A 27,411-nucleotide genomic window follows, 5' to 3' on the forward strand; every position below is an offset into this window, starting at 1 on the left:
TGCCTCTGATACTACTGTGTGTATGTGCCTGTGTGTGTTGGGTTTGTTTTTTAATAAAGTATTGACGGGCAAAAAAAAAAACTGCATTTGAGAGATTTAACTAGTACAAATAGAGCACTCCTCTTCCCTTCTCAGTATGTTTGAACTGGGGGATGGGTAATTTGTTCCACTCCTGTAGGGGGAAGAAGGATGTTTCCTTTCTAGTGTTAATTATTCCAAATGGTGTGTGATATTTCTTTTCCTAGGAAGCATATAAAAAAAATTCCATTCTCAGAAATCAAGGTTTCAAAACATCCTCAGGAGCAAAGTAAATAAAATGGAAAACAAATCCTAACAATGATTTCATTCATAGGAAGCTTTTTCATTGCTAATAAAATCTAGGAACCCTATAAACCCTTTCAGACTATACACATTCTTTGCTTTATCTTGAAAATCTATATAGCTAATGAAATATACATAGCGATACTGCCCAACATATTTAGGATGAAAAGACATGAGATATTTCAGGCCAACTTTGACACAGAGGGCCCTACAAAAATGACTATGCAATCTTTCAAAGTCATAAATTAACATGCTGGAAGACGCTCCAGACAGCAGGGGTCAGAATAAATTGAGAAGGCAGAATTATTTTCTGCCAGTAGCAAGTATAGAGATGCCAAATGCAGGGAGGAAGAGAAGCTTTTTAACAAACAAATAGATACATTTTGGAACCATACATCTGCACAAAGCAAACTAAATTATAATTACTATTTTATTAGCGAATAGACTTTGAAACATCTTGAATTTGAACAAGGTGATGGCTAAGGTCTTTTCTCACGGTCACTGTAAATGTATAATTTCTCTCGCTTCTAAAATAAATGTATCATTGTTATCCATTCTAATTTTGGCTTCTTGATATCAACTCACTTCTTGGTCACACTACATGGGCAGCAGAGGAAATGCTTGCTGACCTAAAGAATCTAAATCTTACTCGGTAAAAAAGGAGCACTTGTGAGGACTTAGGTATGAGACAGAAAAATCCTGGCAGTTATCTTATTTTTCATGAAGAAACCAGAACTGAGCGTTGCCAAGTAGACAGCTATGAGCTCACTGGTCTGAAATAATTACTCACTGAGGTTGTTCCCCAGAACAGAACTAATGGGTTTATGCTGGAAACATAACTCGAATATTGATTTACAGAGTACTTCTCTTTACATCAGTCATCAGTACCTTTTGCCTGTACGAGGGCCTGACAAAGTTCTCTGAAACACTGACAAACTGAAAATTAAATGAAAAGTAAACGTTCAGCCAAAGCAGACTGTTCTTAATTCACTTTCTTTAAATTTGGTGGCCTCCCTGTTTTTAAGAGACCAAGAAATCAAATCCTCAAACAGTGAAAACTGATTAAAAAAAAAAAGAGGCGTTCTTAAATGGTATTGTATTCCGCAGCTGAGACACAGAATTTAAATACAAACTGAAGCAAACCTGAAATACATTTCTTAGTTTGGCTCAGACCTAATCTGAGAAATGTTCTTTTTAATCAAGATGAAATGTACTGTGACCCTAACTGAGGGAACAGGGACATCAAAAGTGGACAGCGTTCAAATGATTTCTGTGATCAGGACCCAAAATACTCATCTACATTTTCTACATTTTTATTCCATGCTAAAGAAAAAAAAAAAGAAAGTACAGGGAAATAGCAAATAATTCACCTAAAACTCAGTGACGGATTCTGTAGGTTTAGGAGAACTTTTAATATTCCTAACCTACTCTTTAAGAAATAATATGCAGATCTGATGATATCTAGTACTCACCAGTACTCACCAGTTTCCTAGTACTCAGTGGATCACCGTGTAGAATTGTCTTTATTTATTGTTGGGGTGATATGTTTATTTAGTTTTATTTCATCACTTTCAAATAAAGCACTCCGTTGTGTCTGAGTATCATCACTTAAACCCTGTCTGTAATGGCATGGCTATTGATGACAATTAGAGAACAAGAAAATAAGGCTTTCAGTAACAATCTACGGTAAAATCAGAATACACAGAAAAGTAAAATAGAGAATTGGCTGACATACTCATCAAAGGCTCACAGCACAACTAATATTTAATTCCATTAACTGTGGATGTTCAAATGTATAATCATATGGCTTCATAAGAATTAAAATAAAAATATATGTTAGTCTGTCATTGATGATACTGGAAATCTCCCAAGAAGAAAGTTAAAAAAGAATACAGTGTCATCCAGGAGGCAAATCTGATAAAAGTCCAAACTAGGCTAGCCACACCAACATTCCTTGCTTTTTTCCAATTAAGTCAAACCTTTCCCCAACTTAGGCCGTCTGACCTGGTTCTCCCTCCCAGCTCCCCTCCCTCCTGCCTCACTACCTTGACAAAGTGGCTCTTTTTTTTTTTTATCATTCAGGCCTTGGTTCACATGTCCTCTTCTCAGAAAGCCCTCATCTTGCCACCTTAATTAGGAAATATTCTCCTATCAAAGCTCTACCCCATTATCCTGTTTTCCTTTCTCCTTGAAGCATATTTTTTAAATCACTAAGTTTGTTTGTTTGTTTCTTATCCTTCTCCCCCAATACAACATAAGCTTCATGAGCGTAGGGTCTATATCTGTAAACCTAGCATCTCAAACAGTGCCTAGCACACAGTACCACTCAATACATATTTGTTGAATGAACAAATATGATGGTAAATGAAGCTGAAACAGATATGAAAAGGGATATGAAATCACTTTAAAGGATTTTCTTGGTCAAAACTGTACTATCTGTGCCAGTGTGTCAGTTCAAAAGGATTTATGTACCCTAGAAAACCCTTGTTTTAATCCTAATCAGTCTTGTGGGAGCAACAGTTTCTTCTAATCCTTATTACAGGTTGGAAACGTGATTAGGTTATCCCCATGGAGAGGTGACTCAATCAACTGTGGGTATTAAACTTGATTAGATGGAGACATATCTCCACCCCATTCTAAGTGGGTTTTGATTAGTTTACTGGAATCCTATAAAAGAAGGAGTATTTGGAGAAAGCTTCAGAACGCTATAGAAACATGAAGCAGAGAGTCCACCAGCCAGTGACTTTTGGAGATGAAGAAGGAAAATGCCTCTTGGGGAGCTGGAGAGAAAGCTAGCAGATGATGCCATGTTCACCATGTGCCTTTCCAATTGAAAGAGAAACCCTGAACTCTGTTGGCCTTCTTGAATCAAGGTACCTTTCCCTGGATGCCTTAGATTGGACATTTCTATAGAATTGCTTTAACTGGGACATTGCCATGGCCTAAAAACTGTTAACTATATGTAAATGTCTGTATTCACACTCTCTAGTTTAAGGTTCCAGTTAATATGACTGCATAACAAACCATCCCGAAACTTAGAGGCTTAAAAGAATCACATCTTAGATTGTGTGGACAAGGTGCTTGTGAAATTCTTGCTTGGAGTCTCTTATGAGGTTGAAGTCAGATTTGAGGCAGTGCTGCAGTCATCTGAAAGTCTGGTTGGGCTGGAAGATGCACTTCCAATGTGCTGTACTCTCACGGTGGCAAGTTGGTGCTGGCTATTTGCTGTAGGCCTTTGTTTTTCTCCACACGAGTGTCTCCATGGTTCTGCTTGAATGCCCTCATGGCATGGGCGCTTGCATCTCCCAGAGCAAGCAATCTACAAGACCACAGCAGTAACTTCCATGCTTTTTATGACCCGGCCTTGGAAGTCACTGACCCTCCCTTCCACCTACTCTGCTGCTCACACAGGCCAGCTCTGATTCATGGGAGAATGTATATAAGAGCATGAATATCAAGAAGCAAGGATCACTGGGGGCCATGCTGGCTACCGCACTGCTGGTTGCAGTCGACTTCAGTGAAGACAAGGAAATATCCATCTAACCTCATATTTTCATATATTATGTTTACATTTAGGATACTTGTAAAGAAATAATCGAAGCTTTCTACTGCTCTAAAGAACCTGAAAAAAAAGTATGAATCTGGTTTTAGTGATAGAATAAATGTAAAAAAAAATAAAATGATTATCACTGCCCTTTTCACTTTTTATTTAACAAGAGAATAATTGTTTTTGTTTTAATATCTACTTAGTTCGTGGATGTGTAACACTCAAACTCTTTGCAATGTAAAAGTGGGATTAATGCCAAATGCAATTTAAGCTTGAAGAATTTGCAAAACTATTTGGAAGCAGGTCCCCAAGCAAAATCTGTAGCTGATGCCTCTTCTGAGACCATGACATACACAACTCTTCCACCAAAAATGATCTCACAGTTTATTCAGGGGTCTGGAAAAGGAATTGTATTATTTTACCACCCAGGGTGAAATTAACTACAGATTGTAGCCATGTGTAAACTTTGTCTTTTCAGCAATCAAGGACCAGAAAGCAAACTTTTTTTTTCAAGTTATTAAAAACAAGAATTACCTGTCTGGATTTTTAAAAAGTCATAATCTTATTTTACAAAGAGAAGGGAAGAACAGCTTCTTCCAATTATTTCAGATGAGACAGCTACATATCTATCACTGCCACTGAAAATAATTGTATGGTTGATAAATAGATCAAACCATAAATAAGTTAACCAAAATCTACCTAGAAAAAAAATACCTCTTTGGAAACATAAAAGAATCGGACAAAAGAAAATGGAGACAAATCTATGTTGTTAGTAAAAGTAGGAGTGAGAACTCTGAAATCCACCAATGAGAAATTATTTCAAACAGTCTAATACAGACTATGGATTATCTATCCTCTGCTTCTTTGACATCTTTCAGGGAAACGATTCACTTTCTAGTTCTAAACTACAGTGTGCCAAGACAATTAATTACCTAAAACTTGACGGCTGATGTTCAGATCAGAGGATGCAACACTGAATCTCAGATACATCATGACATGGAAGAGAGGAAAGGCTTCAAAATCCGTTTCTGCCTCTCAGCACAGAAATGGTTTGACTATTGGTCCATTAAATCACACTTACTACAATATCAGAGTAAACACTCATTAGGGCATTTTATGCCACCATGCCTCAAACCTAGTGACACCAAGGCACCGTAGAAGGATCTGGCTTGCAGAAATTCAAAACAATTGGTGCTAACTTGGAAGGAAAGGTGGCAGCTAGCTTACAGCTGGGAAGTATCAGCTGAGTAGCCAAGATCAGAGAGGGCTGAGAAGAGGCAGCCAAAGAACAGAGCTTTCTCCAGATAATTCTGGTATTTCAGAGGATTTTTTTTTTTTTAATTTACTGGTCTATCTCAGAAAGGGAAGAGTTTTATTTCAGAGTTTATAGGAATGTAAGTCAAAGAGTCACCAAAGGGATCACTCTTGAAAAACGGAATTTTATCTTCTTGATTTTATCTTTCTGAAGCTCATAAATTCAAAATCAGAAGACAAGTGATTCTCAGTCCCTCAGGCTTCACTCCTTATCCCCATTTTTTATTTTGCTCATACTTTAAAGCATCAAGTATGGAAGAAGACGGTCCGGCCAGTCCAGCTTCATTTTGCAAGGACTTTTCAAATGCATGGATGCTCCTGGACTCTGAAAGTGTCAGTTGAGGACTAATTTTCAGCATCTCTGTGATCTGACACCACCATGAAGTAAACCCTTTCCCTGGGGAGTAGTTATCATTTCAATGTAATAATTCACTAGCCTGGTGAGACTACTTTCACCTGCAAGGTTCTCATAATCTCGAAAGTATCCATGCATGCTACTTTCCTCACACATTAAACTGTGCAAAATACGCAGACCTGCAGGTTTGCTGGTAGCTTTTTGAAAAGAACAAAGAAATAATCATTTTCCATTGAAATGGCAAATTTTTATTGATTTTTTGCCTTTTCTAAAACAGAAGAGCCTTTCAGGGAAGACTTGTACTTATTCATTTTGCATGCATGAGAAAAGCCAATCTAACAAAACACATGCAATATAAACTCATGCCTCAAATATTCCATCTGAAGTATCTACAGCAATGGTTTTCCCATTTTTCAGATCTGGAAATATTTCTTCTGACATAATTCTATGGATTCTCATCAAAGCGCTTCTTTATGCTGCTGTTCGTTCATGGAAAAGATGGTATTTTCATTCAGGTTAGAGGGTAATTTTAAAAATTTCATATATGTATATGAATCTTCAGTCTATTTACCAAGGATTTAGATAGGTCAAAACTACTGAAGAAGTCAAATCTAAGTACAAATAAAGAAATAAAGCCTAAAATGCCATCTTAAATAATAGAGCGAATTATTTCATTTTTCTTGACATCAGAGATGGAACTGCAAATATATAGATTGTTGTTGCTAGGAAAGTCCTTAAAGATCAACCCATCCACACGCATGGTATAAATGAGGAGACAAGGTAAGGCAAAGAATTAAATATACAAGATAATGGAAAAGAGTGAACAGTTATGAAATCATATATAATTGGCACTGGAATGCCCTTTGTGGTATGTTTGCTAAGTACTTTTCTGAGTAAAGATAAAATCAGGCTCCATTGTCTAAACTAAACACAATTATTGGTTAGCCTAGAGAGAGACACAGCTCAAGGGTATGCTGGATGATAGGACCAAACTGACATGCTATTAAAATCTGGGCCTCTGGCTCATAATGTGGAATATAGGGGACCTAGAGATACATGGAAGCTAGAGATTGGTGAATGCTTAGCTAATGAGATCGAACTTGAATGTAAGGAAATAGAAAGAAGTGAAGACAGTTCATTAATAGGTCTATAAGTAATATTGCCATACTGAAGGTGAACATGATTGAAAGGGGTTGTATAGAGCCATGTATCCTGCCGATTTACACTTCAAATATAAATAAGTTCTTGCATGAACTTCTTCAAAGGTATGAATCTTGTATGAAGAGTTTATAATATTGGCATAGGAGGAAAATTACTATTGCATGTTATGGGCTATGTTAACAGGAAAACATCAATAGTACCACAGCAATGCCAGGGGTAAATAATGGTGGGGGGGAGAGGACAAGAGTTAAGGAGAATTTTGGATTTTCTATTTGGCAAGGGTATGTTTATTGGTTATTTTTCTCTTGGGAGCAATGAAAATTGTCTAAAACTGAGAGTGTTGATGGACTGTTGACTCTGGACATTACATCTGATGCCCATGGGATGGATGTGTCTGAGGATACACTGCCTGAGAAGTAGAATGGCGAACTGCAGTGTATACATATGATCGAATATTGTGCTGCTACAGAAAGGAACAAAGTTATGAGGCATGCAACGTTGTGAATGAACCTGTGGGACATTATGTATACAAAATAAGCCAGAAACAAAAGAGTAAATATTGTATGGTCTCTTTTAGAAAATACTTATAAGTAAATTGGGACCTAGACTGTGAGCTCTTATAGCAGTCAAATTTAGTCTGGAGCGGTAATTGTTATTTCTAGATTTGAGAGGTTGTGCCATATATGTATACCCTGGTATTTCCCTGGAACTTTGGGTACTTATTTGACACCTAACACTCAGAGTAAGGACTGAAGGTCAGCATTGCCACATACAACTGTTAAAGAAATTTACAAAGAGATCAGGTTTCGATTAGAGATAAAAATGAAGCCAGTCAGATTTACTAAGTTAAATCAGAATACAAGGGTAAGGAAGACATTGTCTGCATTTTAGAACTTCACCTATTCTATGAGACCAAAGGAAGAGAGGCTTATTTTGTCCAGAACATAAGTTTTCTGTAGCATATAATCTAATTCAACCTGTCTGGATAGATCATTCAAACAACCTAAACACACGGAATCCAAAATGGGAATGAGGGCTTGTAATTCTGTATGGCTTAATGTAATGCCCAGATATATCCCAGAGTATGTTGAGCAGATAATTAAAAAGTATTAGTAAAGTCCCTTGAAGGATGGGAGAAAAAATATGGAACTATTAAACTTTACCACTGGGGAAACCTCAGATACTGTGTCAAACATTAGGGACACCCAAATCAATAGTCAAGCCCTTGATCTTGAAGCTTTCTCTTGTGAAGCTTATGTATGTAGCTAAGAAGCTTAGCCTACCTATAATTATGCCTAAGAGTTACTTTCAGATGATCTCTTTTGTTGTTCAGATGTGGCCTCTCTCTCTAAGCTCACCTTTGCAAGAGAAATTATTGCCCTATGTGGGATATGACATCCAGGGGTGAAAATCTCCTTGGCGACATGGGAGATGATTCCCAGGGATGAGCCTGGCCCTGGCACTGTGGGATCAACAATGCCATCCTGACCAAAAGGGGGAAAAGAAGTGTAACAAATAAGTATTAGTGGCTGTGTGAGTTCAAATAGAGCCAAGAGGCTACTCTGGAGGCTACTCTTACGCAAGCTTCAGCTAGACATTGCTCCTTACCATGGATTGCCAAACCCCAACCAAAACCATTCCTGCCAACCCTAGGTTCCATGCATTATGAATACTTTTCAGAAATCTTACTACCTCTAGAAGGGTTCCTAGGCCAGATAAGTTCTGAAACCCAGAGGGACCAGCCTCTCCAGAACATCAACTAGTTCCATCCCCCTATCCCATGTTACTGACAGTCCCTTCCAACAAGAAAATGTTAGAATGGGCATAGCCCAAATAACCCTAAAGATTGGGAGAAAGGTCAAAGTATAAGGAAGAATTTTAACAGAGAAGATAAGATTTAACAAATAAGTATGATTGCTGAATCATTATATTGATATTTCTTTTAGTCTCCAATGTCTTGGAGCTGCTAGAAGAAAAAAACCTAAAATGTGCAATTGTAATCCATACCAAACTCTAAAATCTGTTCTACAACTAATTGTTGTAGTGTGCTTTGAAATTATTCCTTTTTTGTATATATGTTATTTTTCACAACAAAAGTATGCCAAACATACTCCCATTGCAAAAAAATAGAACAACCACTCAGCAGAGTCCAGCCTAAACTGCTGGCCTGTAGAACTGTGAGTTAAATAAGCAGTAGTTGTTTTAAAAAACAAAACACAAAAACTGACCTCTGTCTACCCAAAATACAGATAATCCCTGCACGGATAACTGAGAGTTGAATGACCGCCTTTATTTTGATAAGACGCAGGTGAAAACCAGGCTTTGGCCTTCACAAAGACAACATCATTAGCAAAGTCTGGCCAGTGGGCCTGTGGCTTCGATGTTATCCAAGGGCCTTTAATAACCTGCCTCATCGGGAGTTCAGCAAATATTAATGACTTTCTTCAGACAAACACCAGCAGTTGCCTTTTAGTTCACCAGTATTTGCACAGGCCTTGTGAAAAGCTATCAGGATTCAGAACCATAAGCAAAGAAGACTTGGCAGAACCTAATCGTCTTTGAGAGAAAACTGGGCCAGAAGTAAGGCTATAACCCTCAGTCACCTGCTGGTATTGCTGCAATCTGCTGCCTGAAAAATGAGGATCCAGTTAGTCTTTGATGCCCAGTCAAGGCTTTGAAGCTGTGTCAAGTCCACAGGACAAAGGCACCACTGTTTATGCAAATCTAGAAACAAAAGAAGCAAAACTCCAAAGCCATTAAAAGTAACATCAGAAATTCAATACCTAGAGATGACGAGAGGCCCTGAGCAGTGTGAAATAGAAAGCCTAGAAGCAAGGCTGGGCAACACGAGAAAACACATGCTGCGGGAAAGAATCCTAAGCTGGCCGGAGCCCACCTGGACGCACTCAGAGGCCTTTATCTATGTGGTTTCCTTAGCCAAGAAGTAGCCATCTCTGTGCCACAGGAAGTCCTGGGCTGATGCTGCTTCTACACCTGGTACACACAGCCCCTTCGTAAGAAGTTTCAATATTTGCCATTGCAATGCTAACTCTTGTGTTACCACATTCCTTGGCAGTTCAGTGATCATGTGTCTTCAGCAGAAAACAATGGTTTTTTTTTAATTTTTAAAATTTTGTATTTCGGTTACATTTATACAGCATAAGCCTACCATCCCAACAACTCCCAAGTATACAACTCTGTGGTATTAATTACATTCACAATGTTTTGATATTATCACCACTATCCATTTCCAAAACTTTTTCTTCACTCCAAACAGAAATTCCATACCCATTAAGTAACAATTCCTTATATCCCCTCCAGCCCGTTCATCCATGCTGTCGCATGTATCAGAACTTCATTCCCTTTTATTGCCTGAGTAATATTCCATTACGGATATATACCACATTTTGTTTATCTATTTGTCTATTAATGGACACCTGGTTTGCTTCCACCTTTTGGCTATCATGAACAACACTGCTGTGAACACTGGTGTTCAAATAACTGTTTGGAGAGACAACACTATTAGCAAACACCTTTGGCTGCTGTATATAAACAGATGAAATACAATGTGCTTCCTAGAAAAATTAAATTTTTTAGACCACCTTAAAAAGGTCTGAAGTTTGGTTAAGTGTCTATGAAACATCAATTATGCAGAAATATGATTCATGGAAATTCTTCAGAAATGGGTGGATTGGGAAGGGACCTCAGAGAGCATCATGCCCAAGGTCCTCAAGCCTAGCTATACATTAGCGTCACCTGGAAGGTTTTCAAAATATGTCCATTCCTCTGGCCCCACCCCAGAGATTCACACTTGACTAGCCTGGGGTGGGGCCCAGGCATCAAGTGTTTTTTTTAAGTCTCATCAAATGATTTTAATAAGCTGCCACATTTGAGAACCACTAATCTAGCACATCTCCCATATCTTATAGAATCTGGGGCAAGGGAAGCTGAGGCATAGAGAGAACAAGTGACTGGTTCAAGGTGACAGAGTAAGAATAATGCTTCCCAGTCCTTTAATAAACAAATAAAAATTAATATTTGTACCCTGGGGTTAAAATGGACAGGGCTGCTTTTGGTTAGAGGCAACCACCTGGAAGCGCCCACTGCCCCAGACCCACCTGCAGCCCTGGTGACTGCTACCTTCTCGGTGGGAAGCGCTAAGTATTGAATGCAGCTCACATTGTCGAGAAGAAAAAAAAGGATTAAAAAGGAAAATGGGCATATAACCTGAGAACCTACACTGTGACATTTTTGATAGACCTGTCACTAAAAGAATACAAGAAAACTAGGATATGGAACAATACGAGATCCAGCAACTGAGCTGTGATCATCCCCACAAAAGTCTGACTCTATGTGCAGTAGTAATAATGCTACTACATCGACGTCTTAGACCACACTTTTGTGCAGCAGCAACAAACTCAGGACAATCTTTTGCACAATGAGAGTAGAACTGTGAATTTCTAAAAAGTTATATTTTGATTTCATAACTAGGGAAGACACCCAGTTTAAGGATTTTGTAACATCATGCAATTACAGCCGAGCTACCAGCTACTAAAACCAGAGCAACTTAATAGACTGTTACATTTGTCACAAATGAGGGGAGGAGTTTTTAATGGCATGCCAAAGAGAAAACCAAAGATGAGAAAATTAAATATAAACAACAAAGGATCAAGGATTAGCAAATGTGGATACCGAAGTGGAACAAATGAATGTATTTATTTGAAGGGAATGCACTGATGTGATTTTCCTCCACTCTATTAAAAGATGTTCATCAACAGATATTTTTCTTTTGTAAAATTAAATGCTTAATGAGCTCATTATGTGAGATACACTAAGCATAGAAAAGGATTTAAGGGATTGCTGTTTTATACCAAGGCCTGGAACAAGGAGCTTCCTATACTGGGCAAATAGTCTGGAGCACTGCTTTTAGAGATTTTTTTGGTAAATAACCAGTATTAGATGGGGGAAGAACACGTTTTGTACTTGTGCTGGCTTGCAAGGATGTATGTCCTCTAGAAAAGCCATGTTTTAATCAAAATCCCATTTCATAAAGGCAGAATAATCCCTATTCAATACTGTATGTTTGAAACTGTAATCAGATCATCTCCCTGGAGATGTGATTTAATCAAGAGTGGTTGTTAAACTGGATTAGGTGACAACATCTCTCCACCCATTTGGGTGGGTCTTGATACGTTTCTGGAGTCCTATAAAAGAAGAAACATTTTGGAGAAGGAAAGAGATTCGGAGAGAACAGAGAATGCTGTAGCACCACGAAGCAGAGTCTACTAGCCAGCGAACTTTGGAGATGAAAAAGTAAAATGCCTCCCTGGGAGCTTCATGAAACAAGAAGCCAGGAGAAGAAGCTAGCAGATGATGCTGTGTTTGCCATGTGCCCTTCCAGATGAGAGAGGAACCCTGATTGTGTTCACCATGTGCCTTTCCAAATGAGAGAGAAACTCTGTGTTCACCATGTGCCCTCCACTAGAGAGAGAAACCCTGAACTTCATCGGCCTTCTTGAACCAAGGTATCTTTCTCTGGATGCTTTGATTGGACATTTCTATAGACTTCTTGTAATTGGGAGATTTTTCTCAGCCTTAGAACTGTAAACTAGCAACTTATTAAATTTCCCTTTTAAAAAGCCATTCCATTTCTGGTATATTGCATTCTGGCAGCTAGCAAACTAGAACAGTGCTTTACTCAACAAAAAGAAAAACAAAACAAAAAACATAAATGATGCATGCCTGGCAGAGGGTCTCCTAAGTAATCTCGTGCCTTACTACTTTTCTTAATATGAAAACCCCTTGGTCTTCTTTATTGTTTCAGCATCTGGAACCTGTTGTTCAGGAGATTCAGAGTATGCCAACTTTTCAAGCTTTGAAAATCCATGGCCTGTACTTTGGGTGCATGTGCAGCCACATGATCATTCCATGACGGCCCCCTATTCCTCATGTATTTTCCAGATTATCCCCTGCAGTTTCCACACCCAGTGGTGCGTCCAAATCACTAAGAACATGTTTAAAATAAAGATTCCCAGGCCCTTCCCATGAAACGTCCTTTAGATTGAATGTGGCTGAAATAGGGTCCAGAAATCTATGTTTTTAACAAATGTCCAGGTGTTAAGACACAGCTGGTCCCTGAAGCACTACTTAGGAATCACTATTCGTCGTCCAGACATTTTATACCAAAGGTTGGCAGAAGAATGATAAGGACCAAATCCACTCATGGCCAATGAACTTGGCCAATGAGCTTGACCAATTGGGCAAGTCACTTTCAGACCACCTCAGCTATAATTTCAATATGATTACCTGGATTTACCACACAGATCATCTGTGATGGATGAATAAATATAAAGAAGTAGAGAACATGTTTTAATCCATTGTTTTAGAAATCTATAATTTCCCCATATCTCTATAGAAAAAAGTTCTAGAATGGAAATCAAATGTGCCCAGTAAATCTTAAAGTCTGACAAGATTGACCAAAGGAAGACAAGCGAATTGTCGTTTTCTCACATATGCTGGCTGTTTCAAGCCTTACATAGCAACTCTACAAAATCCATCTGAAACACAAGACATGGTCTAACTGTCTGAATGTCCCCCATTCGATCCTGCTTCCAGCAGAGGGAAAGCAGCAGTGTGGGAGCTGCATATACACTTACTGCTCAGTGATGTGGTGATGTCATGAAAAATCCTGATTCAATTTGGCAGCCACTTTCCACTATCTTGGCGGGTCTAAGCCATAATCACTGTGGTGTGTGGAATTTGAACAGAATTATGAGGCTGGCTGACAGCCAAGAAACTAAAAAGCAGTCCAGCTGTCTAACAGTCCAGCATGAGACTCCGTGTTGGGAATGCCTCAGACCCAAATGTCCAAAACCACGTTTCTCACAGATCCCAGGAATATAAGTTTTACGATTAGTCTCCAGAAAAGTTTGCCTTTCCTAAGACCCTGAAAAAGAACAACGTGGCTTTCTGGGATAATGCTAATCACAGACTTCCCTTCCCCAGAATCATCTTTTGTTCCAGGAGAATAGAAAAGTTACTGCTGCCCACTGCTTTCCCCACCTCCAAAACATATAATCATATTCAGAAAGAAGAGGGGCTGGAAAAAATAGTCTAAAACTTGAGCACTTGAAGCTACCTCGTGGTTTCCTTGGGCTTGAGAGTCAAAGTGGGGAAAGCTCCATTTAAGAAACTCCCCACTCCAACCCAACACATCCCTCCATAGAGCTTGAAGTGAGTCAACTGGGAAGGTAATGAACTCTTCCAATAAAGCCAGTTTTTCATTGAAACCAGGCTGTCATGTAATGCTTTATCACCAGCAGTCTGACCCTATATTCAGCCTGGGTTGAGGGAACTGCAGCCCAGGCTCATTACTTACGTTATTATTTATGTTTCTAAAATGCACATTTTCCAAGGGATCTTCAAACATTAATCAGAAAACACTCAGTGGTTATTTTGTATTATGTTTGCAAAGGAACCAAACCTCATCAGCTAAACTAACAAGTGAAGAGATAGGCCTCAGTTTGTTGACTTTGACAAACGACTAAAATAAAAACAATTTTTGCTTCTATAAAATGAATCATGTTACAAAGTCCTAAATTCAGCCCTGGCAGGATGTCTTTGCAGCTATTATTTGAAGTTTAAGTCTGAAAGGATTTCTGTGTGGTACTCCTAGAGAGCAAAAGAAATGCCCTCCAGCCCCATCCAAGCTTTAATTCACACAAGAGACTTGCCTGATGTCATCAACCACAAATGCTGTATTTTTGTGGGTCTGAATGGCAGCAAGTCCAGCGAACTAATTACGCGCCCTCCTATTTATATTCTGCATGGCTTTTCAATTATTAGGTATAATGAGATCCTTTTTCACTTCTATGAACAGTCATACACAGCTTTCCTACCAGAGGAATGGGAAACGAAGGGAAAAGTAATTCTATCCTGATCTTTCCGCCACTAGGGCACGCGCTGGCAGCTTGCCAAGCCTGCTGGTTCTAGAAAGCATTTCCTACTTGAGTTGTAGGGCTTCTGAGCAGCCCGGGAAAGTAGCACGAGTCACCACTCAAATGCCAAGGGGAGCCAGGCAAGGCGAGTCAAAGAGTCACTGTCAAAGACAGTGGAGAGGGGTAGGGAGGAGGGACCAAGCGCAGGTGCACACACTCTGGGCCTAATAGGAACTTGGCTGCCTGGTTAAAATCCGGGAAACGGCAGCTACTCAACCCCAGTAATCGTTACAGTGCATGAATGCAGGTCTGGCAAGGCTGGCGCGTCTCTTGTTGCTGTTTTGTTTTTAAAGCTGACATTATGGAATGAATTGTGTCCCCCATTCCCCCACCTCCCACCCCCAGCCCCCCCCAAAAAAAAATTCAAGACTTAAGCTCTGGTCCCATGAATGTGATACTATTTGGAAACAGGATCTTTGAAAATGGTACTAAAATGAGGTCAAACCCAACTAAGGTGGGTCCAATATGACTAGTGATCCTTAGAAGAAGAGAAGATTTAGACACAGAAGCAGAAGTCGGACGACGAGAGAAGGGAGCCATGGGATGGAGGCAAGGACCGTGTTATAGCACAAGCCATGGAATGCTATTGCTTGCCAGCAAGCCTCTGACAGAGCCCTGCACACTTCAGAGGCAGAATGGTCCTGCCAGCACCTTGATTTCAGCCTTCTAGCCTCCAGAACTGTGAGACAATAAATTCGGTTGCCTTAAACCAACCCATGTGTGCTACTCTGTTACAGAAGCCAGAGGGAATTAAGGTAGATGAGATTACACGTTTTTATGTGAAATCTGGTTTCTCAACATCGGCTCAATTTGTATAAATAGCATACAAGCCAAATTAAACGCATCTTAGGGTCAGATTCAACCTGAGGTTCACCAGTCTTTACATTCTCTATAAATGTATGGTCACTAGCTGGAATCTGTATAAGAATCACCTGGAAGATTTTCAGAAATGCAGATTCCTAAACTAGACTCCCAATTGGTAATTATGACAGAGGATCAAGAGGGCTCTGAACGGTCACTCAGAACCAAACAGCTCATAGGCAAGTATCAAAATTTGGGTATATTTCACCACTTCTGTCTAACACTACACTGGAGGACCTTAGCAATGCCATTTAGTAAGCAAAGAAATAAAAGGCATAAGAACTGGTCTTAAAAACGAAATTAAAATGCCATTCTTCAATGATGACATGACCGTGTCCCTAGAAAATGCAAAAGAATCTATAAGCATTAACAAATGAATTCTGCAAGAGTACTGGAGACAAAATCAATTTACAAAGAGCACTGCATTTGTTAAGCACCAGCAACCAATAGGAAATAAATATTAAAAAATACTATTTAAATCAACATTAAAAAAAAAAACTATTAAATTAATACTCAGGAAGTGATCTAACGAAAGATATTAAAAACATTTACACTGAAAACTACAGAATATTATTTTGAAAATAGGAAAAAAAAACCCACCATTATTGACAGATCAAAGAAAACCTAAATAAATGGAGGGATAAACTGTGTTCATGAATTAGAAGACTCAGTATTGTTAAATTGTCATTCTGCCACTTTCAATGAAATTACTGATCCTTTCATGTAATCTGTGCTGTATCCAATAAGGATAAGACTTCTTCAAGTAAAAAAAAAGTATCTAAAAAAGGATACATTTGACTATATTAAAGTAAATAACTGTTAATCAAAATATACCTTTTAGAGAGTAAAAAGGTAAAACACAGATTGGGAAAAATATTTAAAATACACACCCAACAAGGGAATATACACATGCATATTATTAAATATATATCCAACAATATATGTACATACAGTATGTGTGTGTATATAAAATAAACGTGTATATATACATACATGAAATATCCAACAATGGGCTACATATATAAAAAGAGGATATGTGTGTATATAAAAAAATCTCCTATAAATAAATATGAAAAAGTCCAGTAGAAAAATGAGAAAAAGACCTGAATAGATACTTCAAGAAATGGATAGCTAAATCGCCAATGAATACACGAAACAATACTCAGCTTCACTATGCATTCAGGAAAATCCCAATTAACACCATAATATGATGCCATTACATGCTGTGAATAAGACTGAAAATAAAAATGCAGGTGAAGATACAGTGTTATATAACTGCTTATGAGAGCATAAACTGGTACATTCAATTTGGAAAACTATGGCAATTTCTAGTAGAGCTGCATATACTCAGCAGTTCCATCCTAGGTATAAACCCAATGGAAATACACGCACGTTCACTGAAAACTTTATTAGCATATACATCATAGCACTAGTCCAAGATCTAAAACCTGGAAAGTATCCAAGATTGGATAAATACATTGGGTTATATTCACACAGTTAAATAATACTATACAGCCATGAGAAAGAATGATCCACAAATACACACAACAATATGATCAAATCTCATAAATAAAATGCAAAAGAAAACATTCAGAATAGTACATTTATATAAGGTATGGAAACAGGAAAACTCATCCGTGCCGTTGGAAGACAAGAGAGTTCCACGTCGGTGGGGTGTGGCCGGCTGCGTGGAATGGGTGACTGGCAGGCAGCTGCAGGAAGGATTCTGGCAGCCCATATGATCTCTTCCTTGATCTGGTATGTTTAGTTTGTGAATGTTATCAAGTTATACATTTATGATGTTTGCCTTTTTCTTGTATGCATATTATACTTCTTTAAAATGTTTTTAAGAAATGGGGGTTAGGGCCAGATTTTCTAGGGGCCACAGAGACTAGAACAAAAGAGCAGGATGCGTGTAATCAGGGAGGGGTTAGGGGTAAGACCTGGACCAGGTGTTGTCAGACGCTCATCTTTACTGTGTCACCTGGGGCACGGCAGGTAGGCTGGCAGTATTTAAATAACCTGGGATAAAAAAAATAGATTTTAAAAATATCACACCTATGCACACTCATATTTGGGTTAGAATTAAAAGAATGTGTAAATATATAGGAAATTTCTAGAATAATATACAAGAAACTGTTAACATTGGTTGCCTATGGCAATAACATGTAGTTAAAGGGAGATTTATTTTTCATCATATTCTTACACATATTGTTTGAATGTTTTACTAAAGGTAGGTATTATTCTTTCAATTAAAACAAAAGTCAGCAGAGGACATTCTTAACATCCTTAAAAGAGGACATAACTATTAAATAAATCTAGCAGGACCCTAAGGGATTTTAAAGTTTAAGAATCAGCAATTTTTTGATCTTCTAAGTGTAATTAAATGATAAGCCCCTCCTCTGAGCATAAGAATATCAAGACATAAACAACATACACTTTTTGTAATTCCTGATGCATAATTGCTGTGATTTAGACACATGTAGTGAAACCACTTCATAACATGGTAACTGGGCAAAAGCTAATCATTTTCTCTCAAACTTTATCTTTATTGCATATTGTTATGTTATTTGAAGAAATGTGCAGAAACAAGCCTTATATTATCCTATTATAGTCCCTAAGTAAAACTTAAATTATGATCACACTATACTGTGCTTTTGACTGAAGGCAGTATCACACAGCGATATGACCCATGTGTACACGTAAGTCCAGGGAAAGGACCTAGCACAGCCAACAGCCTTTCTGGTGACAAAGCTTTCATTGTTCATTCCTCCAGCCACAAGAAACAGGCACACAAGAGGATCACAAGAAGCACAAGCTTAAGTATAGGTAGCCTCAAAGAAACGTGGTGGTAGAATCACCCAGGAAAAAGAAGTTAAAGACAAATCTGTAAATCAATCCCTCTTAGAATAACTGATATGCTCTTTTAAATGATGAGGGATGTTGTTACAAAATAATCAACCTAAAAACAGTAACTCCGGGTTCAGTATCTAGGAATCCGTTATTGGATCCCCATATCCCAACACTCTGTAATCTATGGGGGCAGGGACAGGAGCAGGCTGGGGTGGGGGCAGGATTTCTTAACTGTCCTGTGATTTGTGTTCCTCATCCATAGAACTAAATAAAATAGAACCAGGACAGTTCAGGGCTCCTTTCACTCTGTTGGCAATTTGTGGTAACTGGATCAATAGGATTGGTGGCATTTATCAGTCACTTCCGTTTTTATTCAAAGGTAATTGTTCTATTATGCTAGCTGCTGCAATGTAATATACCAGAAACAGAATGACTTTTAAAAAAGCGAATGTAATGAGTTGCTAGTTTACAGTTCTACAACTGAGAAGGTGTCCCAATTAAAGCGAGTCTATAGAAATGTCCAATCTAAGGCATCCAGGGAAAGATACCTCGGTTCAAGAAGGCCGATGAAGTTCAGGGTTTCTCTCTCAAGTCAGAAAGCACACGGCAAAAACAGTCAGGGTTTCTCTCTCGGCTGGAAGGGCACGTAGCACAATGTCATCTGCTACCTTTCTCTCCTGGCTTCCTGTTTCGTGAAGCTCCCGGGGAGGTGTTTCCCTTCCTCATCTCCAAAGGTCGCTGGCTGGTGGGCTCTCTGCTTCTCGTAGCTATGTCATTCTGCTCTCTCAAAATCTCTTGGAATCTCCTGCATTCTCCAAAGTGTTTCCTCTTTTATAGGATTCCAGTAAACTATTGAAGACCCACCCAAATGGGTGGAGACATGCCTCCACCTAATCCAATTTAATAAGCACTCTTGATTAAATCACATCTCCAGGGAGATGATCTAATTACAGTTTCAAATATATAGTACTGAATAGGGATTAGAAGAAATGGCTGCCTTTACAAAATGGGATTAGGATTAAAACATGGCTTTTCTAGGGTACATACATTCTTTCAAACCAGCATAGTAATATATACATCTAAGGTCCAATCATGTTTTAAAATTGGGGGGGCAGAGGGAAGATTGAGAACTTTGTTCACTCATGTGGTAGAAAGTTGAGTTTAGGGGTCGACCAAATCTAAGAACACTAATTAAAATAATGACAAGAATTCTATTTTACCAATATAGACCCAAACTGCTACAGCCACTGTGTCCATGAGTAGTGCTGCCTTAGTCATTTACCACTAGTAAGGGTTGATGAATTTCTTTCCCTTGCCACGTAGCCATGATTATGGCAAGTGACCTGCATATTTATGTTCATCCCACATATTTACTCTCTTTCTTTTCCAATAAAACCTACCAACATAAGGCAGAGTTCAGCAGGCAGAAAGTGCCTAAGCTAAGTGATGAAATTATCAAGACAGAGGAAGGAAACCACTGAGTCCCTCGTGTCCTTCAACCAGAAGAGACGCAGCTCATTTGAAGGAAACACTGGCACTCTTGTCTTCCTAAATTGGATCAACCAACAAAAGCAAAAACTAAAACTAATTTGCCTTTTCTTGATGTAAAACCGACCATCTGTACTCAGACTGTGGCATTAGCTGCCTAGCTCGCAGTGTGACTCCACCACACAGTCGCCTTGTGACTTCAGGCAAGCCACTTAAATTCCCTGTGCCTCAGTTTCCTCCTCTGTAAAGGGAGGAGAGTACCAGCCCTTGACACCTAGGGTTGTCAGGAGTAAATCAGTTATAATACCAAAGTGTTTAGAACAGTGCTTCAATCGATGTTAGTTTTTATAATAATGCTGATAGTTTTTTATCAGAGGAAAGAAAATAAATGGAGTTCCTTCTGAACATTAAAAAAATTCTATTTGGAGAAAGGTAAAGGAGATGGGGAAAAAAGCAAAAGATGGTATAGGAAATAACTAAAATTTATGTAGTAGCTTTTGTGTAAAAGGCGCTATACATATACTATCCAACTTACTTGTTTCAGTAACTCTTTGAAATAGGTGTAATTACTAGTCATTTTTCAGATAAGGAAACTATGTCTTAGAGAGGTTCACTGATGAGCCCACAATTGCGCAAATTGTGTATTCAAACTCATTTTGGATTTAATGCCACTTCTATGACTCTTTCCACAAACTTTACTTTATCATACAGATTTGAATCCAGCTCTATCTAATCTTAAACTTCTTCCATCATACTAAATCATGAGGCTGTGGAAAATAAAGGAAAGGGAGGGGGAGAGGTGAGAAGAGCAGACTAACGGAGAGATTAAGTTATCATCTACTTTCTCAGCCATGGGCTGAAACTTCTATCCACAGGGATAACATGCAACATTAATGCCAAGAATATGACATCATCCTCACCACAGGTAATGAAAACTATCATTAACAGTAATTTGGGACATGTTATAAACACACTTATATTAGTTTGTCCAGTTAAACAAACATTCACCAAAACACTACTGGTTGGGCATTAAGATGTGGAGATAATTCCAAAACAATCACCGAACCCCGTAGAGGCACAGCAGTTATGAAACTTCAGGACAGGAGCTCCAGAAGAGGGTCATCACCATCGAGTCTGTATCCACAGAAGCCCATCTCTTTGTTTAAAAGGCCAAAAAATGGTTCCCAATTTAGTGCATTACTTTTCAAAACTCAAACAAACGAAATGCCCTCATCATTCTGGAAATATATAACCATCGCGGCCCGGATGGCCGCACAGACTGTGAATCCCATCTTGGCTCCTCACAAGCAGCAACAGGCTCTCCAAAGGACAAAGAAAGTATCTTTTGGTCCAGATACTTTTCTTGTGCCCTCCTCCTTTTTTCGTTATCCTGGCACCTGGCTCTGTTCCCCTTAATCATAGGTTTGGGAAGGGGGACGAGGTCAGCTTTCCCTCCACGGCTAAGGTCACTTGTTCAGGGCACCGCTGAATTAGCAAGAACACAATTACGTGCACTGCCGCCTGTCACAATGCTTCACATCACCCTTAATCTAGGCACAGCAGTCATTCTCATTAACACAGGTTATGCAAGCTTTGATTGGAGCACAAGGAATAGCTTCCTTAGTTTTAATCTACTGAACTGTGACATTTGAAGGAAAACAAGTAGTTTGGAGGGATTTGAGATCAGACAGATAAATGTGGAAAAAGTTCCCTAAAATACACTTTCCTTAATTTTATCTAATTACAATAATCTTGAAGCTAACTGAGATAAATGCACTCATTCTCTGACAGCAAAATCTTTCAGTCCATTTGTCCTTACATTTCACCTATGTGCAGAATAGATCTGGTCCAGAACTTCAGGTGAGAAAAGAAAATCACATCACAGGGAAGTCAGAACATAATCAATGAGCCAGGCTGCTCAACTACCTGTACAGGAAAGCAGTCATTTCAGATATTCTTTGGTAGAGGTCATCAGAAGGGTGACAGGAGTGAGAGTGGATAAAATAAATTACTGAGATAAAATTAAGTGGAAGCTGATATGCCAGACTCTGTATGTAACACAGTTCTGTTGTGTAAAGTTCTGGAGTTTACAGAATGATGCCAGTCAGCTTGGCATCTCAGAATGTTGAGTAGCACTTGGAACTGAAAGACTAAAGGTAAGTGTTCTAGTTTGCTAGCTGCCGGAATGCAATATACCAGAAATGGAATGGCTTTCAAAAGGGAAATTTAATAAGTTGCTAAGTTTACAGTTCTAAGGCCGAGAAAATGTCCCAATTAAAACAAGTCTATAGAAATGTCCAATCTAAGGCATCCATTCAGGGAAAGATACCTCGGTTCAAGAAGGCTGATGAAGTTCCTGTTTCTTTCTCGAATGAAAGGGCACATGGCAAACACAGTCAGAGTTTCTCTCTCAACTGGAAGGGCACATGGTGGATACGGTGTCATCTGCTAGCTTTCTCTCCTGGCTTCTGGTTTCATGAAGCTCCCAGGGAGGCATTTTCCTTCTTCATCTCCAAAGGTCGCTGGCTGGTGATCTCTCTACTTTGTGGTGCTGCTCTTTCTGAATCGCTCATTCTCTAAAATGTTTCCTCTTTTATAGGACTCCAATAAATCAGTCAAGACCCACCCAAATGGGTGGAGACATGTCGTCACCTAATCCAGTTTAACAATCACTCTTGACTAAATCACATCATCCAGGGAGATGATCTGATCACAGTTTCAAACATACAGTATTGAATAGGGATTATTCTACCTTAATGAAATGGGATTTTGATTAAAACGTGGCTTTCCTAGGGGGCATACATCTTTCAAACCAGCACAGTAAGCAATTGGCAGAAGTCCTTCAAAGCTGTTGCATCCTAAAATGAGGTACCCACCCCTTTTGGAGAGTGATATTTCATAACCTTCCCAGCTAAATGTTCCCCTAATTCCAGCCTAAAAGTCATCAGCTCCAGAGAGGCCCTGCAGTACAATGTCAGAGTTCGGACACTTACAGTCATTAAACCTGTCACTCCTTTTAACACCCTTGAGGGAAAACTCTAGTCACCGTTTCAGTACTTTTTCTTGCCGTGCTGTTCCCTGTTTTTGGAACCCTCCTCCTCTCCTGGGTTTTAGCTGATCCCGACTCATCCTTCAAAGCTCAGTTCAAACTGCCAACTCCTCAAAAAGCCTTTCATGATCATGATTGCCCCAATCTGGCTTAGAAGTCTGCTGGTGCTCCCCCAAACTCTGTAAATGCCATCCAGAATAACTTTACATTGCACAGTAAAAACAAGAACATCTGTCTGTAAGGAGCAACATCGTATTCCACTGTTTCAGCCCTAATCTGGCACAATGCCTGGATCTTACAAAAGAAGATCATTAAGGCCATGTGCTTGCACAACTTCTGTGTGCCTTAGTTTTCTCGTCTGTGAAAGAGCATATTTCATACCCAATAAGGTTATTTTAAAGATCAAACCAGAAAATGAATGTAAAGCACACAGTAAGTATGAGCTCTTATTACTAAATATTTTTGGAAATTGTAAATAAATTTAATCTTGAGTAAATCAATTACTTAAGACAATTTCTTCTATGAAAGGGAGAGAATTCTGTTTCTTTGTTGAATGGTAGTAAGGATTAAATGAGATAGCACAGCTGGTGGAAGTAGTTTGAAAACTGTAAAGGGTCAGAAACCAATTGGCATTTCTTCAAAAAGTTAAACACGGAGTTACCACAAAACTCAGCAATTCTGTACCTAGATATATATATATGCAAAAGAAATGAAAAATACATTTACACAGAAACCTGTTCAACAATGTTCACAGCAGCACATTCCTAATAGCCAAAATGTGGAAACAACACAAATGTCCATCAATGGATGAATGGACAAATTGTGTGTGTGTGTGTGTGCGTGTGTGTGTATGCAACAGAATATTATTCAGCTATATGAAAGAAGGAATACTGATGCATACTACAACTTTGATGAATCTCAAAAACTTATGCCAAGTGGAGTGGGCCATGTTGGCTCAGCAGGCAGAGCTTTTGTCTGCCATGCCAGAGACCTGGGTTCGATTCCCGGTGCCTGGTCATGCAGAGGGGAAAAAAAAAAAGTCTTATGCCAAGTGAAAGAAGCCAGACATAAAGATTACATATTCTATGATTACTTTTAGGTGATATATTCAAAACAGATAAATCCATAATGACAGAAAGTAGCTTAGTGGTTATCAGGGGATGGGAGAGTGTGTGTGTGTAGGGGGGGAAGGGAAGTGATTACTTAATGGGTATGGGGTATTTTTATGGGATGTTTTATGAAAAATTTTGAAATTAGAGATACAATTTATGGTTGCACAAAATTGTGAATGCATTTAAATAACACTGAATCATATACTTTGAAATGGTTAACTGTTATGTGAATTGCACAACTTAAAAAAACTGTAAAGAGCTATTTAAAAACTGGCATTTCTTTATTATTACATAATAAGCAATACAATTTCAAGATTTTCCAAAGAAGAGTCTTTTAGTGGCTAAATTAGGGGTTTCCAAGGTCTTTTCTGAGCCTTGAGTTTCTTACTTATTCTTCCAACACTGGACATTAAGGGCAAAGTATATTTACAGAAAACAGATCCCCAACGTGTATGTGTAATTGGAATACTCCTCCGCTAAAAGAACCACCTTCCATATGATAGGGAACATCGGGTAGACTTAGGACGCACCTTCGTTGCTGTCTGGTTCTGATCATAGCCTCTTAATCTATGGAATTTAAGAGCCAGAAAGAATATTTGGAGTCATTTATTCCAATTACCACATTTTACTGATGAGGAAAGTTATGCCTACAGACCCCAAGCAACTATCTCTAAATCACATATCTAGTTAGCGACGAACCCAAGTCTTTCATTTTGTAGCTTACCGTTTTATGTGAGGTTTGCTTATATCATGTTTTCACCATTACTACCTTTTTAGGATGGTCTTTAGGGGAAAACAACTAACTATTAATTGTGTGACCTTAAATGAGTTGTTGAACTAATCCAAGTTTCAGTTTCTTCATTTGCAAAATAAAGAATCATAGCTTCTGTCTGAATGGTTTACTGCATGATAAAAGAGGTAATGTCTGTAAAGCAGGTAACCAAACCTGGGCCTGGTACCAGCGTCACCGTCCACTAATTTCCCGTACTAACTATTGTCATGTTCTTTAAAATTAAACTAAACAGGGCCGGCAACGGTGACTCTGTGGCAGAGTTCTCGCTTGCCATGCTGCAGACCCGTTTTGCAAAACATCTTATTTTTCTAAAAAAGCAACTAAGAAAACTGACATTAGTTAAATATTCTTTTGGTATCCATGTGGTTAACACGCGCGTGCGCGCGCACACACACGCACACACACACACACACACACACACACACACAATCCTTGCTTCTGGCTTAAAGCCTGGCTGCACCCACGATCCCACTTTCCACATAATATGCCCTTCTCCGCGGCGCCGGCACGTATAGCCGGGTATATAGTAAAGCAGTGTATAGCACAGTACTGTACTATATCACATGTTTGCTTTCGCACCTCTGTGCCTCTCCCAGCAGGTACCACCAGGCTCGCCAATTTCAGCGGCTGTTTTTTTTTTTTTTCCCCTTCCCTCTTTCTGCCCAATCCTTGTTTTAAGATGACTTCTCTGAGAACTATCTTCTTTCGTCAACCCAAGGCAGAAACAACTGGTCCAGGGTGACCTGGGCTGTCCTTCCCAGGAATCATAGTCCTCTTGTCCGTGTACCTGCCAGCCCATCTCCCCAGGCCAGAGTCCACCTTTTCATCCACCTTTTCATCCCTTAGCAGCTCACCTGGCCACCAATTTCTCGGATTTATAAAATGTGTGGGACTGGACCGAGTTCTACAGATGGGACTGGCAGCCGTTCCTACAGATTACTTCTCCATAGCAAGCACAAGAACCAGGTCCAGGGTTTTACCTTACCGAGTAACAGAACTTGGCTGTTTAACTCCCAGACGGGGACACCATTGCGCCCCAGGACGCAGTACTCTAGGACGCTCCGCACGCTTTCCAGGCGCCTCACGAGAGGTACTGGCTGGGCCAGTTCGAAGCGCCCGGAGGAGAGGAGCCCACGATGGTGGCATGGATGGGAAGACACCGCGGGGCCCAGCCTAGCCTCCACCCGGCCAACGCGCCCCTCCCCCAGCCCGGGGGCAAATGGGCCACTCTTCCAGCCTCCGAGGCGCGAGCCGGAGCCGGCTGTGGGGGGTGCTGGGCGGTGCGCTTTTCGCCATCTCAGTGAGGCCGAGACCCCCTCTCCAGCCCGGTCAAGTTCCCCGTCGCGTCTGGAAGGGAAAGCGCGAAGGGCAACCTTTCTCCTCTCCTTAGGGCTGGGGCTAGGAGGTGGGGAAAGGGGAGACTTCGGAATTGAAAGGAGGGGTCGCTAACCCTCTTGCGGGGTCTCCGCTAGTCCCCTGTCAGAGGTGGGGAAACCGGAGGGATCGGCAGCACCTCAATCCGCGCACCACCCTTTCGAGCTAAGGCGAGTTGGTTATCCCCGTCAGCGCCCCGCGCGCACACCGACCTGAGCATCCTTTCTCAGCCGCCGCGCGGGACTCGCCCAGGACCCGTGCCGGCAGCGAGGGGATGTGCACACCCTGTTTCCCGCCGCGGTGGCTGGGGGTGGGGTGGGGCGGGAGGGTTCCGGGAGGCGCGCCCCGTGCCCTCCCGCGGAGTGCGGCTCCAGCCCCAGCCCCAAGCAGGCGGCGAGGAGGTGTGCGTGCCGCGTTGTCGGCGCCCCGCCGGCACCCCCACCCCGCCAAGCCAGCCTGAGCCCCTCGCCGGCTCACCAGATGGCCATTCTGCTCTTGGGGTAGTCCAGCCGCTCCAGGCAGCCGAGGAAGTGAGGCAGCGTGTGGGCAGCGTTGCGGGCAAGGACGGCCACGAGCACCGTGGGTCTCTGAAGAGGCGACTCGGGGAAAACCACCGTCTCCTCTTCGTCGTCCTCCGAGTCCGGCTCGGCTGCAAAGCGCGCCCCGCAGCCGCCGCGGAGCAGAGTGGAGGAGAGGAGCAGCAGCGACCAGGCAAGGGTGGTGGCGGGGCGCGCAGCCATGTTGCGCGCTGGGGCGAGCGGCCTGGAGGTCCTGCCGTGAGCGCCGAGCCGAGCTGTCCAGGGGCGCCCGAGGCCGGCAGGGAGGGGCGGGCGTGCCCGCCGGCGGCGGCTCCGGGTGGGGGTGGGGGGGCGAGGCCGGCTGCAGGGGGCGGAGAGGGGATGGGGCTTGCCCAGGCCGTCCGGCTCGCACACACTGGCACCCCGACTTCTGGAACTTCTGGGACGCTCCCGCCGGTGCGCACCGGGTACCTGCCGCCACCGGCCCTCGGCTGTGGCTCAGGCTCGCAGGCAGTCGTGTCTGTGGGACTGTTTGTCCTGAGTTCTGCGGAAAGTTCGTCTAGTCCAGGCTCAGCTTGTACAGCTGAGGTCTGTGGCTTCCCTTAGAGCAGTGAGGTGTGGCCATGTCTGCCAATGGGCGTGTGAATTTGTGTGTGTGCATGTGTGTG

At 40.8% G+C, this 27,411-nt stretch overlaps 1 protein-coding gene across 1 annotated transcript in view; it reads right to left on the reverse strand.

The window, feature by feature from the left end:
* Positions 1–26,988, reverse strand: part of COLGALT2 (collagen beta(1-O)galactosyltransferase 2) — a 126,733-nt gene extending 99,745 nt beyond the window's left edge. The window contains exon 1 of the mRNA XM_077157209.1: positions 26,703–26,988. Coding sequence (XP_077013324.1) covers positions 26,703–26,965 — 263 coding nt within the window. The 5' untranslated portion in view covers positions 26,966–26,988. The remainder of the gene's footprint in view (positions 1–26,702) is intronic.
* Positions 26,989–27,411: the final 423 nt, after the last annotated feature.

This window comes from Tamandua tetradactyla, chromosome 4 (assembly GCF_023851605.1).
Source record: "Tamandua tetradactyla isolate mTamTet1 chromosome 4, mTamTet1.pri, whole genome shotgun sequence".
Lineage (NCBI taxonomy): Eukaryota > Metazoa > Chordata > Mammalia > Pilosa > Myrmecophagidae > Tamandua > Tamandua tetradactyla.